This window comes from Rhamphochromis longiceps, linkage group LG20 (assembly GCF_057381845.1).
Source record: "Rhamphochromis longiceps isolate RC_006_pf linkage group LG20, R_longiceps_female_GT1.1, whole genome shotgun sequence".
Classification (NCBI taxonomy): domain Eukaryota; kingdom Metazoa; phylum Chordata; class Actinopteri; order Cichliformes; family Cichlidae; genus Rhamphochromis; species Rhamphochromis longiceps.
Window position 1 is genome coordinate 12,159,025 of NC_140576.1, and position 16,994 is coordinate 12,176,018.

A 16,994-nucleotide genomic window follows, 5' to 3' on the forward strand; every position below is an offset into this window, starting at 1 on the left:
AACCCTATTCAAGAGTCAGTATTTAACAGCTGATTCGCATGATCTAATTCATTGATTGTTAATGGAGCACAATAAAGTGCTTCCCCCTCTCCTGCTGGTGTTGGCTCGCTCAAACACCTTGTGGCAGTGACTCCATTGCTCCCCATGGGTGCCACGTCCCCACCTGTCACAGTGGCACAGTCCATGCTTGAATGGAGAGCCAGTTTCTGAGAGGAAATGGAAAAAGAGGGAAAAAATAGAACAGAATTTCACTGCCATCTTAAAGATATAAAGTAAATATTTATTTATTGTTATAAGCATTATAAATGACCGATTACATTGTTTTTTTATATAATTTGTATATGCCAATGATGTATGTAGGAAATATTTATTCATAACCTGTGCTTTACAGTATTGTGATACCATCACTCATCATGGTAACCTTTTTTATTTTCTTCATGGAGTCATTTTGAACTAGAAATAAAATGCATAGCATTACATAGATTTATCCCTGACAAAACCAAACGCAGTGTTAATCAACACTACATAAATTGACAGCAACAAAAAAAACTTTTAATTATTCAAAAGACAGACAGAGCCATACCTTTGTGAGGAGAGTTGCTTCCTGTCCAGATGTACTAGGATGTATTCTTACAGGACTTTGTTCTGCTCAGGGATTCAAGTCGTCACAGGTAATTCCTCTCGTTTCTTTCAAAGTTGCTTGTGTGAACTAGATAAAAGTGGAGTCAAGTTAGCTTTATTTGTGTGGTACATTTCATACACAGGGGAACTTGGTGTGTTTTACAGTAAATGCATAAAGATAAAAGATTTCAGCCTCTTATAACACACGAGAGGAGAGAGAGAAGACTATGGAGTATCTCGGTGGCGTATGTATCGTCACTTCATTTAGTTTTAATTCTCTGTACATTCAGGAGCTGCGTAATGAGCTGGGTAATCTGATTTTAGCTATAGTGAGAAGGCTGGAACATCTATATATAGACTCGAGTGCAGCATTTGGTATTTTTTGTAACAGCCATTTCATGTGCATGTGAATATGGGCTGAAAAGTACATCAGAATGATAAACCATGTCCACTCAGGCTTTTATGTTTGAACTTGGAGCATAATTATAACTTGCAGAAGTGAAAAATAGTCAAACCAAGCCTGAAGATAACCATAACTTTGCTTTTAGATATACTAAAATTAATGTAGTCATTCATTCTTAACAACACATTGGTATTTCAAAGCATCTCTGAAAGCGTTTGCTTCTTTTTTTTTATGTTACATTCAAGAAATCCTCTCAGAGTCGGCCTGTTTGGCAGAATCAACAGGATGCATTACACATGGCACATGAATAGACAACTGAAAGCATTTATTTTATTTTGAAATTTTATGCACTTCCAAGTTGATGTTGGAAAACCCACGGAAAGGCTATAGATTTCTTAAATTCAGTTTTATTTATATAGCACCAAATCTCGACAACACTCACCTCCGGGTGCTTGATATAAGAGAAAGACCCTGGAATTATAGTATAGAAAAACCTAACAATCAAACGACTGCCTCTAAGTAAGTGGAAAAGAAAAACTCCCTTTTAACAGGAAGAAACCTCCAACAGCGCCTGGCTTAGGGAGAAGTGTAAACGTGTCGTAATCGTTTCAGAGCAGTTAAAACTTTCCTTTCTGTCATTTTAAAGCAGTTTACACATTTAATCACTGAGATATTTTAATATAAGCAAAAGAAGCACAATTTCAAATGAACATCTCAGTTTTTCTACATCATAAATAAATGTTGTTTCAGTAAATCAAAGAAGTGACACAAAAAACTCATATTAGTACTCAGTACTTTACTAGTGTAAGCTAATTTATGGAGCCCTAACTCACTAAAATATCCTATTTGGCCACACATCCTGCATGTAATTCCTCCTTGTGATGATAATGATCAGCGACAGTTGGATTTTATTAGCAGTACAAACTAGAGAGCAAATTATTTTTCCTGTTTGGAAAACAGTTAACCTGGAGGTCTTTCAGTCCAAGACGATGCATTCATCACCCACCCACAAATTGTTGCTGCCATCAGGGTCAATCAAGCAACCTATGCTAGAAAAAAATACATTTTTGAACGAATGAGGATCACTGCCTCCCACAAACTCCTACAGTGCTCCTGTGGTGAAAGTGTGACAGAGCCTGACAGGTCAGACAGAGATTAAGCATGGCTGTGAGTTTGTCCCAGACTGAGATGAAGGCCCTGAATCGCTGCCCAAACACTGCTCCTGCAGTCCTGCCAGCAACGCAGCACAATTATCACACTGACTGCTGCCTCGATGGCAGCTCCAGTCACTGCTGCCCTGTGAGATTCCTGCTTAAAGCGCTGCTGAGTGAGATACTAGAAGATAACATAGCAGTCATTCTGAGGATTAAGGAAAGAACAAAGTCATTTCCTCTCTCACCTCATAGACTCAAGGACAGTCTGTCTGTGTTCAGCAGCTTTCAGGTTCATCTGTTCTGTGATCAGATTTCTGGTTCCTGTAGAGCACAGGTTTTGGCCTCTGCTGCCACCTTTTTCTTACAGCTGCATTTTATGTTAAACGTTAGCTGGAAAGAAAAAAAGAAACAGATATTATTTAAATGTATATGTTTTGACCACTCCTGGCATTGACCTACTTTTAATTAGGGTGGATTTGTGTCTTTTGTCCTGTCCTCCTCCCCTCACCCCCAAACCAGTTGTGGCAGGGAACCTGGTTCTGCCACAGGTTTCTTTGTATTAAAAGGAAGTTTTTTCCTTCCCATTGTCACCAAGTGATTGGTAAAAGGCGTTTTTATATAATTTTAGTATAATTTAGCATGGAAAGTATTTCAGTGGAAACAGTTGCTCTGGTTTGGGGGTAATTTTTGTGGCTGCTTTTATTAAGGCTGTTCCTCATCGAGCATCTCTTGTTGTCTTCCATGAATATCTTGTTGTGGTCGCTGTAAACAAGTGCGTATAGCCAGTCTCTCTCTGAATAAATAAATAATTGGTTTTGTTGTTTTGCCACTTGGGGGCAGTTGAATAACCTGTAAACACAACATATTATTTTCTTATTAAATAATGATGGTGCAAAGGAGAGCAAACAGTTCCCTGTTTGTGTGATATTTAATGGGAGCCCACCTGCTGTATGTAACCTCTGACGCAGTGTACAGTAACAACTTGAAGAAAACACATGGCACTGCTCAGTGCTCTACCGTGTTTCACCAGCTAGTTAGACAATGTGGTCGTGGTGTTGGAAATGGTGTCAGGTCTCTCCTAAAAAACACCTCCTGCTGCCAAAAGCAACACAATTGAGGTTTGGTGATCCCAGCAGCAAGTTAGCTAAAATATCAGCATTGTTTTTCTTTTATCATAGACTTCACTGCAGTGCTATAACTAATGAGGACTGCCCCATTTAGCTGATATTTATTACTGGTGTCCATTTAAAGGGAAAACTGTTGCCTGAGCTCAGCCACACAGACTACCAAGTTGTGCCCTCTAGAGGTGGAACATAATGTAACCATTTACAGTCACATGCATTACTTTTGGCTGAACCTGGTATAAAAGGCCAAAGCGATGGATGGAAAGGAGGTCAAATTCTTGCTTGCTCACGTCCTCTCTTCTACTTTCTTCCTCCACTTTCCATTTTCTCCTTATTTTCTCTTCTTCTGCTGTCCTTCATCAACCTGACTTAGATTTCCTTTGCTTCCTTTTTTATTCTTCTCGTCTTGGCACTCTTTTTGTCACTTTGAGTGCGACATTTTACTTTTTCATTGAGCTATCTCTGTGAGTCATTGTTTGTTTTTTCAAGCTGTCCTTTTAGCTCTGTAGGATATTTGTCTCCATCTGTTTCATCTTGGTCAGGTTCTTCAGCTTTATCCATACCAGCATTATTTCAGTCTTTAATACTGGTAAATGTCTCCAACGTTATCCTTGGGGTTTATTAGATTTTTTTTCATGGCCCCAGTGAGCTGCATGTACAAATAGGTTTTCAGGGTGAGGTTGGCCACTACAGGTTCACTATGATGACCCTCCTCAGTTTTTCGGGACATGTGATTCAGGGTTGGATCTGTCATCAAGGGCTGATTGTGGCCTAGAGTATACAGGGAACTACCCTGGCCACCATTTCTCTCTCTCCTCCTCTCCTCCACATGGCAGACAGGCTTCTGGGCTGATGGCCAGAGGCAGTTTGCTTGCTCATTCAAGTGTACATACCACACCACTGATTTACTGAGTTCACAGTTTTTATCTTTTTGTAAATAAATAGTTCATGCTTAGCGTACTTGCACGAACAATCTCTTTTGTTGCAAGCTGGAGACACTTATGGATTCCTCCCGAATTTAACATCGTAAATTTTTCATGCACTTGAAGTTACACCCAAACACTGATCTGGTTTTAGCACAGAGGTAAAAACAGCACACAGAAAACACACCAACTGTTTAAACAGAGACGTGTTAAAAATATCAGCTCAGCTCAGCAACAGAAGTACATTTTCTCTTTAATATTGGTACAGGGACAACAAAAGGCTGGAAAAGTAAGAAGCACTAAAAAGAAACAGCTGAAGTTCAGTTTTGCAACTAAGTAGGTTAATTGCCAACAGATCGGTTACACCATTGGGTGTAAAGAACATATTAGAGCTGCAGAGTTTCTGAGGATTGAAGATGGGCAGAAGTTCATTAGTCAGCAGAAAAACTGGGTCTATAAATTGTGGAAAAATTTCAGAATAATGTTCCTCAATGTAAAATTGTGGAAATGGTGAGTATCTCGTCTTCTACAGTACATGGTATCATCAAAAGATCTTATCTTCTATAATCTGGAGAACTCTCTGTGTGTCATGGTCCCAGGTAGGGTTGCAAAATTCCCGGAATTTTCAAAGATGGAATCTTTCCATGGGAATTAACGGGAATTAACGGGAATTTATGGGAATAAAGTGGGAATTTTCAAAATTGAAGGTTGGCTCTTCTTAGGGAACTTAAATATAGTTGAGGAAAGTATATTTTAGCATAATATTGACAAAAACAAACAAATGCAATTCAAATACACTTGAATATCCATGCCATTCCTTAATCACATGTACAGAGCACAAGCTTGCTGCATGGCTATTGAGACCACCTACTGGCACTGTGCATGCCTCCATCACATGTACACATGGACCACACTTTTGAGCCTGAAGGACAAAGAGTATTAAAGGCACACATTTGAGCCTGTGGACTTAACAAGTGAGGTAAGTTTTGATGATATTATGGGAAAATATATTCATTAAATGTTTAAATTGTGAATATCACATAAAATGTATTAATCTGGTAGATAGCAATCTGATAAGATGCTAAATAAAATGCTAGCATCTGTTAAGATGCTAAATAAAATGCTAGCATCTGTTAAGATGCTAAATAAAATGCTAGCATCTGTTAAGATGCTAAATAAAATGCTAGCATCTGATAAGATGCTAAATAAAATGCTAGCATCTGTTAGATGCTAAATAAAATGCTAGCATCTGTTAGATGCTAAATAAAATGCTAGCATCTGTTAGATGCTAAATAAGCCATAGCTAGTATAACATAAAGAAGATGCTAGCTTCCTCATTTGGTTGTTTTGTTTTGAAGATCATTCCAGTTGTTTAGCTAGCCTTACTATTTATATCTGTTTATTATCATATTGCAATTGTATTATTACGATCTCTTGCATTGCATTAGCATTTTTACAAGCTCTTGTTTTATTTTACAGAAAAATGCCACGTGCGCTATCTGATGTGTGGAGACATTTTACACCAGCTAATGTACAAGGGAAATCTGTATATATGTGTAAGTATTGTGATAAGACGTACGTGAAGAATGCCACAAAAATGCAGCAGCACATTGCAAAGTGCAAAAAAATTCCTCAAGGCCCAACACATGCAGCAGCCAGGAGTTCCACTCAAGGGGAAAATGAATCTGTTTCAGCTGTATCAGAGTCAGATACCCACTCATCAGCTCCTGGTCCCTCTGGCATCAGAGGATTCTTTGATTTTATGGATGACACTAGCCAGAAAAACGCAGATGAGTGTTTCGCTCGTGCAATCTATGCAACTGGCTCACCCCTGATGCTGACATCCAATGTGTACTGGAAGAGATTTTTGAATGTTCTCCGACCAGCATACATTCCCCCAACCAGACATGCATTGTCTACTCATCTACTGGATGAAGAGTTCAGTCGAGTTCAAGCAAAGGTGAAACAGACCATTGACCAAGCTGACTGTATTTCAGTCATCTCTGATGGATGGTCCAATATCAGGGGACAAGGAATTATTAACTACATAATCACCACTCCTCAGCCTGTGTTCTACAAGAGTGTAGACACAAAGGAAAACAGACACACAGGCCAATACATTGCAGATGAGCTAAAAGTGATCATCAATGACCTTGGACCAGATAAGGTTTTTGCACTGGTTACTGACAATGCAGCCAACATGAAGGTTGCCTGGGCACATGTGGAGGAGACCTACCCTCATATAACTACTATTGGCTGTGCAGCCCATACACTAAACCTTCTCCTAAAAGACATAATGGCACTAAAAACAATGGACACTCTGAATAAGAGAGTGAAGCAAGTTCTGAAATATGTTAAAGGCAAACAAGTAACTTCCGCTACATTTCTGTCAAAGCAAAAGGAAAAGAACAAGAGTACTACACTGAAGCTTCCCAGCATAACGCGATGGGGTGGTGTTGTTATCATGTTTGACAGCCTTCTGGAGGGAAAGGAGTCTCTGCAAGAGATGGCCATATCCCAGTCTGTAGGCATCGACAGTGACATCAAGAAGGTCATCTTGGATGATGTGTTCTGGGAAAGAGTATCTAGCAGTCAGAAAATCCTCAAACCTATTGCAGCAGCAATAGCTCTCATCAAAGCTCTCCTCAACAACAAGAAGAGGGCTTTCAGAGGGGGCAACAAAGAGGAGGTGAGGAAGATCCAGGTGTTACTAAAGGACAAGATCAGAGAGGCTAAGGACAATTACAGGAGGAAGCTGGAGTGGAAACTCCAGCAGAACAGCATGAGAGAGGTGTGGAGGGGCATGAAGACCATCACTGGATTCAGGCCAACCAACAGCAGGGGAGCTGAGGGAGGTGAGAATAGAGCCGACGAGTTGAATCTGTTTTTCAATAGATTCGACACCACAGTGTCTGCTCCCACCCCCACAACCTCACCTGCAGTCAGCCTGGAATCCAGAGCCACACCACTGTGCCAGCCTTTCTCTTCACATGTTGCCTCCTGTGAGATTCCTGACACCCCTCCCCCACCCATCACCATCACTCAATACCAGGTTGAGATGCAAATGAGGAGACTTCACTCAGGCAAGTCTGCTGGACCAGACGGAGTGAGTCCCCTTGTCCTCAAGGCCTGTGCCCCCCAGCTGTGTGGAGTCTTTCATAAACTGTTTATGCTGAGTCTGAGTCTGCAGAGGGTCCCGGTGATGTGGAAGACATCATGCCTCGTCCCTGTACCAAAGACGCCTCGTCCCAGTGGCCCCCAGGATTACAGGCCCGTGGCACTGACCTCCCACATCATGAAGACCCTGGAAAGGCTCATCCTGGACCAGCTGCGACCCATAGTAAGACCACATCTGGATCCCCTTCAGTTCGCTTATCAGCCTCGTCTCGGAACAGAGGACGCCATCATCTACCTGCTCAATCGTGTCTACACCCATCTGGACCAGCCGGCGAGCACTGTGAGGGTCATGTTTTTTGACTTTTCCAGTGCTTTCAACACCATCAGGCCGACCCTCCTGGGTGATAAGTTAGCAGCGATGCAGGTGGATGCTTCTCTGGTGTCCTGGATTGTTGATTACCTGACAGGAAGACCACAATATGTACGTCTCCCACAGTGTGTGTCTGACAAGGTGATCAGCAACACAGGGGCACCACAGGGGACTGTCCTCTCCCCCTTCCTCTTCACCCTCTACACCACAGACTTCAGCCACTGCACAGAGACCTGCCATCTTCAGAAGTTTTCTGATGACTCTGCGGTGGTTGGATGCATCAGCAGGGATGATGAGACAGAGTACCGGGCTGTGGTCGACTCCTTTGTCACGTGGTGTGAGCAGAATCATCTGCAGCTCAACGTGGCAAAGACCAAGGAACTGATCGTGGACTTCAGGAAGACCAGGAAACACTTGACCCCTGTTTCAATCCAGGGGGTCAGTGTTGACATTGTGGAGGACTATAAATACCTTGGAGTACACATTGACAATAAACTGGACTGGGCTAAAAACACCACAGCACTTTACAGGAAGGGCCAGAGTCGTCTCTATTTTTTGAGGCGACTGAGGTCCTTCAACATCTGCCAGAAAATGCTGAGGATTTTCTATGAGTCTGTTGTGGCCAGTGCGATCCTCTATGCTGTTGCATGCTGGGGGAGCAGGCTGAGGGTCGCAGATGCCAACAGACTTAATAAACTGATCCGTAAGGCCAGCAATGTTGTGGGGATGGAGCTGGACTCCCTCAAGGTGGTGTCGGAGAGGCGGATGCTGTCCAAGATAAAGACAATGTTGGATAACACCTCCCACCCACTCCATGACATGTTGGTCAGTCACAGGAGCTCGTTCAGTGAGAGACTGAGATTACCGAAAAGCACCACTGAACGACACAGGAAATCATTCCTGCCTGTGGCCATCTCCCTGTACAACGCATCCACTTAACACACTGTTTGCTGCTACAGCTACACATGTTTCTTTTCCAAATATTTATTTATAAGTGACTTATGTATGTATGTATGTATATATATGTATATATTGTACTATTCTTAGTTAGCGTATTGTCTGTCTTGTCTTAATGTTGGTTTAAAATGGAGCACTGTAACAAAAAATAATTTCCCCCAGGGATCAATAAAGTATTCTGATTCTGATTCTGATTCTGATAGAGGGGGATGGTGCCATCTTGTCAGATGTCCAGTGCCTTTTTGCAGAACTCAAAGAAGAAATCCAGACAATTCTGCCCACTTCCCTACTACTGAAAGCAGAGGAAACTGCTGTGGTCAAGTCATTGGAACAGCGGAGGGAGTTCTGCATGAAGCCAGTGCATGCAGCAGCATACATGCTGGACCCCAAATATGACAAGGGCATACTTTCCGGGGAAGAGATCAACGGTGCCTATGCGGTCATTACAGCCATGTCTGACCACCTGGGTCTCGATAAAGGCAAAGTTCTAGGCAGTTTGGCAAAGTATCGAACAAAGCAAGGCCTTTGGAAAGGGGATGGAATATGGCAGTCATGCCAGCACATATCTGCAGCCACCTGGTGGAAGGGACTATGTGAATCTGAGGCCCTTGCACCTGTAGCCTCCATCCTCCTCCAAATCCCACCATCATCAGCCGCCTCCGAGCGCAACTGGTCACTGTTTGGGAACACCCACACAAAGGTTCGCAACAGGCTCACAAATGTGAGAGTGGAAAAGCTGGTCGGCATTCGGGCAAACCTACGGCTCTTTGAGCCTGACACAGAGCCATCCTCAACAAAGCTGGAAAGTGACACTGAAGAGGAAGACTCAGAGTTGGATGTTGAGGAAGTGGACATGTTGTTGGATGATGATGAGGTCCAGGAAGAGTCTATTGACTGAGCAAAAATGAGAAAAGAGGATTGCTTGAAGGAAGATTTGAATGTTTAATGGGACGTTTTGGAGGATAAGTGGCATTTTTCATTTAACCTTTTGAATGGGACTTTGTGGAGATTTTTGGACAGGGGGCATTTTTGAATGAGCGGGGTTAGGGGATGGTAATATTGAACTCAACATTTCTGTTTTTATTCATCCATGAAACAAGTTATTGAAACGTGTTCTATTCTACTGTACTTACAAATAAATCTGTTTAAATATCTGTTGAAAACATTTTGCATGGAGGTTTTCTTATGATTTCTGTTTATATTTATGCTTGGAAATAATATATTCCCAGTTAGTTCTCCTAAATTCCCATTAATTTCCATAATTCCCATTATTTCCATGGACAGTTTCCAATATGGAATATTTCCAAAATTCCCAAGCTTAACTTACCATGGAAATTTACCGGAAACTTTTCGGAAATTTACCGGAAATTTTCCGCCCCTTTGCAACCCTAGTCCCAGGACTTCTGACCTGATGTTTTGAGTTTTGACATTCTGTATTAAGTTCATTTGTATTCTTAAGATCCCTAGGTTTTCTGTTCAGTATTGCTTATTAGATTTCCCCCCTGTGTTGTCCTCTGTGTCTCCCTCTGTGTGACCGTGGATATAGTGATTTGAGTTATTGCGCTTTGCTTCCACACCTTGTGTGTTCTCTCTCTCTCTGCCTCTCTTGGCTATCTCTGTGTACTTTCTGTGTTATGTTTAAGGTCCACGTCTTGGCATCAGCATTTTCACTTAGTGTCCTTCCCACTCTGTCATGTGTAATTGTCCTCAGCTGTGTTCTCCGTGTTCTTCCCCTCACCTCGTTACCTTCTGTGTATTTATGTCAGCGTTCCCCCTCTGTTCCGTGTCGTGTTATCCCTCATGCTGTGTGAGCCTTTGTGTGCCTCTCTGTGAAACTTTAGGTTATATTTTCCCAGTCTAGTTTAGTTCATCATTAGTTGTATCATTTTCCTGAGTCTACAATAAACTGCCTTTTTGAGTTGATTCACGTGTTGCGAGTCCTGTATTTTGGGTCCAATCTCTTGCCTGCACACAGTGATTCATGACACTCTGAACAAGGGACAAGTGTGAAAATCAATATTAGATGACTGTGATCTTTGAACGTCTTCAGGCAGCACTGCGGCAGCACAGTCGTGACTATTTCATGCAAATCCCTGCATAGGCACAGTTCACTTCATCAACAAGTGCAGGTTAAAGCTGCAATCATGCAAAGAAGAAGCCATATGTGAAAATGATATAGAAATGCTGCTGTGTTCTCTGAATTAAGACTCATTTAATATGGTTTAAGGTAAAGTGGAAAACTGTTCTATTCTCATGGGCACATCTGGAAAGGTGCCATCAGTGCTGAAAGGCTTTAGGCCAAAATTTACTCCCATCCACAGGGAAGGCCTTGCATATTTCAACAAGCCAAACCACACAGTGCACGTGTTCATAGTATAAGAGTCTGGGTGCTAAACTGGCCTGGTTAAATCCTACATCAGACAAGAATGAGACAACATTCCTCTCCTAGAATTCCAGCAGTTCAACTGGTCTCCCCCATTCCCAAACATTTACAAACTATAAGGAAAGGAGATAATACACAGTGGTAAACATGGCCCTCCTGTCCTAACTTTAAATCTGTTTGCTGCTATCAAATTTAGGATGAGCTAAAATTGTACATCTTCTCTGTTTTCTCAGTTTTACTGTAAATAAAATATGGGTTTATGAGATTTGTGAATCATTGCACTCTGTTTTTATTTACATTTTACACAGCATCCCAGCAATTTCAGAATTAGGGGTTTGAAAAGAAGATGCTGTCATCTTGACCCCTGTCAGTCAGCAAAGATGGGCAGTAACGCGTTACTTGTAAAGCGTTACTGTAATCCGATTACTTTTTTCAAGTAACGAGTAAAATAAGGGATTACTATTGCAAAATCGGTAATTAGATTACCGTTACTTTCCCGTAGGAACGCTGCACTACTGTGTTGATTTTTTTTGTGAGGATGTCTCATGACAGTGACGTAAGCGAGTGCAACATTTGTGACAACAGACGTGTGCAGATAAACAATGGATAATATATCGAGTGCAGAGAGAGTATGAGCGTGCAGCGTTTAAAGCGTGGAAGTACTGACCTTACTTTGAGTTTGATTCCATAAAAAGTGACAAAAACATTAGCGTCCGCTGCTCACTGCGTGGGAAGAAAACTTCTTTTTACAGCGAAAAACCCCCTAAACTTTCAAGCAAGCGCAGAGTGCGCTACAACGTAATGGTAAATTCACAGAGAAACTCGCGGATTCTTCAACTGACCGCTGCGGCTCACCTGCACCAGGGCAAACCTCCGCCTACCCAACTCCTGCTTTACAGGTGAAAATAGAGCAACAGGACCACTAGTCTTTGATTTTATTTATTTTCTGCTGTGTTTTACTTGCATCTATTTGAAAGAGTGAGTGTAAACACAGAAAAAATATTTTATTTTATGTGCTGGAATGTGCAGAAAATAGGTTTAAATGTTAAACAAATTTCTTCCAGTCAGTGAATGTTGCATTTAATTTAATTTTTGCTTGATGCATACAGTTAAAATATTAAAACTAATAAAACAAGTTTTAAAAAGAGACTTTTCCATTTTTTGGGGAAGTAATCGGTGATTAGTTACTGATTACTTTTTTCAAGTAACTTGACCAACACTGGTGGACAGGCAGGGTGTTCCTTGAGATGCTTCATGAAACTGCAACCAGCATGTTGGAGTGACGTTCTGGTGACTCTGCTCTGTATTACGAAAATAAACCATGTAAAAGAACGTAAAACATTTCGGATTAACTTAAATTTTGAAAATATCTTAAAATATGGTGTCTTTATAGATAGATAAATAGTATTAATTTCCTCATATAGCAATGATTAGGGTTTTGGGACAAAGAGAACTGATTACAACCATAACCTAAGATAAATTACTCCAAACAACAACCTTGCATTTTAAAGTATGTAACTGACCCGACAATGAGAGTTGTGAAAGAGTCTCATACATATGCTACTTTCAGGTGCTGTCGGAAAAATATGAATGAGTAATGATTAAACCTACCCCTACGGCCCAGCTAAGTGATTAAGCAGAGTTTCATACATGATTGTTTAAATGTTAAAATGTTCTCGTTTCATGCTTCACGTAATTCTGCACGAGCTTTAGAGCAGACTAATATGCTTGACGAATTTAAAGAAAGAGGGGACGTGAAGGCAACAAAAAAGACGTTCCCTGCGTCAAGCACGTAGGGGGCGTGGTCTCGGCTTACATCAGGAGCACAGACAGCAGTAGCAGTTCACATAAAGTGACCGAGACTATTGTGGCTGTCAGAAATATCCAGGCAGAAACATGTCGGTGGCGTGTCTGAGTAGAAATGTTTTGGCTTTTAGGAATTCTAGTGTGATGGTGGTAAGTAGAAAAAAAAAAACCCCAACAAAAAACATCTAATTCGGTATTTGAAGGCTTCACTGACGTAACTATTAATGGCTTTTTTGTTGGTTCGTGCACTGTTTACTTTTTTGCTAGGCTACAGGATATTATCACAAAGTGTTTATGCCTATGTGTAGCATAGGCCTTTTTGTATCCTATGCCTATGTGTAAATCTGACAGTACTTGACAGAGTCAGCTGTCAAGCGAAAACTGTCGGATAACTTTTTCTCCTCGTAAAGACCTCTTTGTTGAGTGGTAGTGCACATAGGTTATACACTTCATAACTTCTAATAAATATATCAGCTATTAATGCATTAAATTGATATTTTATTGTCCTGGAAGAGTCAGTTAGATAACCAAAGTCCGCAAGGTGATGTAACGCTTTCAGTTCAGTTCTTTCAGGCCTCCACTAGGGGGAGACTCCATACTATCTTACACAAAAGGAGCGTACAGTAAGTAACTGTGTTGTGTAAATACACAACGCGACAAAGACTGATCTGAGGGCATCTAAGTGTATTGTCTGTCATTATAACTGTAAATTAAATGCCCTTGTTGCTGTTGTTCATACGAGGGAATGCATTAGCACTCGTACTAGATAGACTCTTGTATTCCAGGATACTCCCCGATTAGTTTCAACATGGCACCACCAACAGGAATGTCACATCATGAGGCGTCCCTTTGTACATATCTAATGTTTTTAATCGGACTGTACTGTTGTACTGTTCTTATTCAGATACCTTGGTAATGTTCAGTTCAGTTCATTTGGGATTGTTTGTTTACTATCTGTGGTACAGATGGTGCGCCATGCTCAGACTGCAGCTGCTCCGGCTCCTGAACCCAGGATCAAAAAGTTCCAGGTTTACCGCTGGGACCCCGACAAGTCTGGAGACAAACCACGAATGCAGACGTATGAAATCGATCTCAACACGTAAGTCATGAACTGGTCATTGAACAGAAGGCTGCTGAGCAGTATGTTTACTTTTTACTGCACGTTTTATGCCATTGTCTAATCTACTGACGTGTCCTCATTATTACAGCTGTGGGCCGATGGTTCTGGATGCCCTCATTAAGATCAAGAATGAAATAGACCCCACGCTCACATTCAGACGTTCCTGCCGTGAGGGTAAGAGAGGCCATTTGGATTCTGTTTGCACATAATAATGTGAACAATTTCTGAATGAAAGAAATCAGTGACTTGGTTTCAGACTGACTGTCTGTGAATATCTCAAATATCTTCAGGTATCTGCGGCTCATGTGCCATGAATATAAATGGAGGAAACACTCTGGCGTGCCTTAACAAGATTGACGCCAACACTAGCAAACCCACCAAAATCTACCCGCTTCCACACATGTATGTCGTCAAAGATCTGGTGCCTGTAAGTACTGCTAGTCGAGAGAACCCATCTAAGTTTAAAAACAAGCGACGTGGAAGAAAGTATATTACAGTTTATTACATTCATCATGTGTCTCTCCTTATTACCACCAGGATATGAGCAACTTCTACGCGCAGTACAAATCCATCGAGCCCTACTTGAAAAAGAAAGATGAATCTCAGGAGGGGAAGGAGCAGTATTTCCAGTCAGTGGAGGACAGACAGAAGCTGGTAGAAAAAGAAAAAAACTTATTCTTTTAATCTCTACGTGATTCACATGGTTAACACAAGCAACATTGAAGCCATGTGTCAGTACTGTATAACACGCTGAGAACTGATCGCGTAACCCAGAGATGTCAAACTTATTTTACACTGCTGACCACATACAGCCAACTTTTATATGTAGGCCAGACCAGTGAAACTCCACTTTCTGTCAGTCTTCAGAAGTTTAACTACAGATTTAATCAATGGGATATCTTATTATAAGATGAAGAAGCTTCATTTCAACAGTGTGCCTTGGTTTTTCTACATGATGAAGAAATGCTGCTGTAGTAAATTGAAAGACATCTGTCAGCCTGACTCTTTCGGCTTAAATTGTAAGAAGTAAATGTGTAAAATTACAGAAATCTATAATGTAATTACTTTGCTGTATTGTGAGATGTCATGGGGGAACCTTTTGTCATTAGGAGAAGCTGTAAAACCTGAGAAATGCAGTTAAAAGTCCAAATTTCTGTCTTTCTTCACACTGGGCCGATTCTGGCCCCCAGGCGTCATGCTTGACACCTCTGGTTTAACCATTAAAATAAATAATTAATTTGGTAGCAACGTTTTAGGAGCTGTTGCTAATTTGATTAAACAGGCAGAATAAGCTGGTATTTGACTGTCTAACATAACAGGATGGCCTGTACGAGTGCATCCTCTGTGCCTGCTGCAGCACCAGCTGTCCCAGCTACTGGTGGAATGGAGACAAATATCTTGGACCTGCTGTCCTCATGCAGGTAGGTAATATATTATATTATTATTATAATGTTAGGGAGATAGCTCTTTTTTTTTTTTTTTAACTGCTGGTGGAGATGCCATTGATACTGAATTTGGTGTCTTTATCCCACAGGCGTACCGGTGGATGATTGACTCCCGTGATGAATTCACAGAGGAGCGCCTGTCTAAACTTCAGGACCCCTTCTCGCTGTACCGCTGCCACACTATCATGAACTGCACTAAGACTTGTCCCAAGGTGCTCCAATGTGACCAAACACACACTTCCTCACAGTTAAGACTTTCAGTTTCTCACTCTGTCTGACTCACTTCTCTACAGGGACTCAACCCGGGAAAGGCCATCGCGGAGATCAAGAAAATGATGGCGACTTACAAAGAGAAGAAAGCAGCAGCTTCATGAGCGTGTGAATATGAAACTGGCTCAAGATCCACTGAGAATACCTCAAACTTAGGAGGCCAGCTGTAAACCTTGCTTAGAACTGTACATTTTGTGCTCTTGATGAGTGTCTTATGTGTTTGAATGAGTCCAAGTGTGTTTAAGTGAACAGGAAGATGGAAATTCTGAGAAAAGGACGCTAGAAATGCCGTACAAGTGTTGCGACATGTTGGACTACAGTTCTGCTTTTTGCATGCTGTACTACATTTGCTTGAAATTGTATCAGCTTGTTAATATTTATATGCATAATCATTAAACTCGAGTAAAGCTTGATATGGAGACCATGCTCGTATGCTGATCACCTTTGTAACTTGCATTCCTAGGGAAGGATAATGAGATGAAAACATATCAAATGTTTTGTCACAGTGACATAATTTTCTGCTCATGGCAAAGAGGAAGAAATAACCTATGGTGAAAAATCTGCACCTGTTGTCATAATGACAACAAGCGCTACCCGAATTCTAAATTTTGATGTCCTACACCTACAAGCTGCCCAACAGCTACGGGGCTGCATGTGTTATTGGTCTGTAGTAAGCCGATTTCACTGTGTAAACGAGAACTTTTTTTTCGACCATAAATATTCTTAGCAGAATGAGTAGTGGTAAAATGTTACCAGGTAATATTACACCCATGTTATGCTAAAGCCATTTACACACTGTCTCCATACCAGCCTTTGTGGTGGTGCTCTGTCATACTGCACATTCTGGTATTGATCCAACACTAAGTAAATACAGGGCCAATATTGTCGATACCAGTACCAATACTTTTAATCTTTAAAGGTACCGACGCTCTTATTGGTATTAGATACCAGCTATGCCAGAAAGAGCAGTGTGTCATGAGTTTGCAGATTTTAGACACATTTTAGACCACTAAAACAGATTTTTTTTTTTTTTACCTCCCATAATAATTAGTTAATACAGTAATTCACACCTTTCAGTTTTGCATGTATGTTGAAAATGTGTTTTTTTGAAGACCTGAAATGTGCCTGTCTCTAACCAACTTTAGGTCAGCTTCTCTTGTTTTAATGTGTTGTAGGCTATAAATAAAATAGAGATGACAGTCAATGCAAAAAGATTCAAATATTTTTAGTAGCTCATGTTTCAAGTATATGATTTCATTGGCAAGTAAATAATTTATTTAACACATTTATTAATTTATTAT

The 16,994-nt window shown here is 41.0% G+C and overlaps 2 protein-coding genes across 2 annotated transcripts; both read left to right on the forward strand.

Annotated features, from left to right (window-relative positions):
• Positions 1–4,877: 4,877 nt before the first annotated feature.
• Positions 4,878–9,567, forward strand: LOC146645031 (uncharacterized). Its single transcript, XM_085394255.1, has 3 exons — positions 4,878–5,204; positions 5,705–6,887; positions 8,875–9,567. The coding sequence occupies exons 2-3, from the start codon at positions 5,709–5,711 to the stop codon at positions 9,565–9,567; spliced, it is 1,872 nt and encodes a 623-aa protein (XP_085250381.1). The 5' UTR covers positions 4,878–5,204; positions 5,705–5,708.
• A 3,303-nt stretch (positions 9,568–12,870) lies between these two features.
• On the forward strand, positions 12,871–16,262 carry LOC146645032 (succinate dehydrogenase [ubiquinone] iron-sulfur subunit, mitochondrial). Its single transcript, XM_085393499.1, has 8 exons — positions 12,871–13,008; positions 13,824–13,957; positions 14,067–14,152; positions 14,269–14,405; positions 14,516–14,632; positions 15,298–15,399; positions 15,513–15,635; positions 15,717–16,262. The coding sequence occupies exons 1-8, from the start codon at positions 12,949–12,951 to the stop codon at positions 15,795–15,797; spliced, it is 840 nt and encodes a 279-aa protein (XP_085249625.1). The 5' UTR covers positions 12,871–12,948; the 3' UTR covers positions 15,798–16,262.
• The last annotated feature ends 732 nt before the right edge of the window (positions 16,263–16,994 follow it).

What these genes read in the sequence shown, in the direction of transcription:
- LOC146645031 (XM_085394255.1), top strand. Translation starts at nt 5,709, where the DNA reads ATGCCACGTGCGCTATCTGATGTGTGGAGACATTTTACACCAGCTAAT. An exon ending in TCCTCAACAACAAGAAGAGG is followed by an intron (nt 6,888 to 8,874) that starts GCTTTCAGAGGG and finishes ATTCTGATAGAG; the next exon opens with GGGGATGGTGCCATCTTGTC.
- LOC146645032 (XM_085393499.1), top strand. Translation starts at nt 12,949, where the DNA reads ATGTCGGTGGCGTGTCTGAGTAGAAATGTTTTGGCTTTTAGGAATTCT. An exon ending in GGAATTCTAGTGTGATGGTG is followed by an intron (nt 13,009 to 13,823) that starts GTAAGTAGAAAA and finishes TCTGTGGTACAG; the next exon opens with ATGGTGCGCCATGCTCAGAC. An exon ending in TATGAAATCGATCTCAACAC is followed by an intron (nt 13,958 to 14,066) that starts GTAAGTCATGAA and finishes TCATTATTACAG; the next exon opens with CTGTGGGCCGATGGTTCTGG.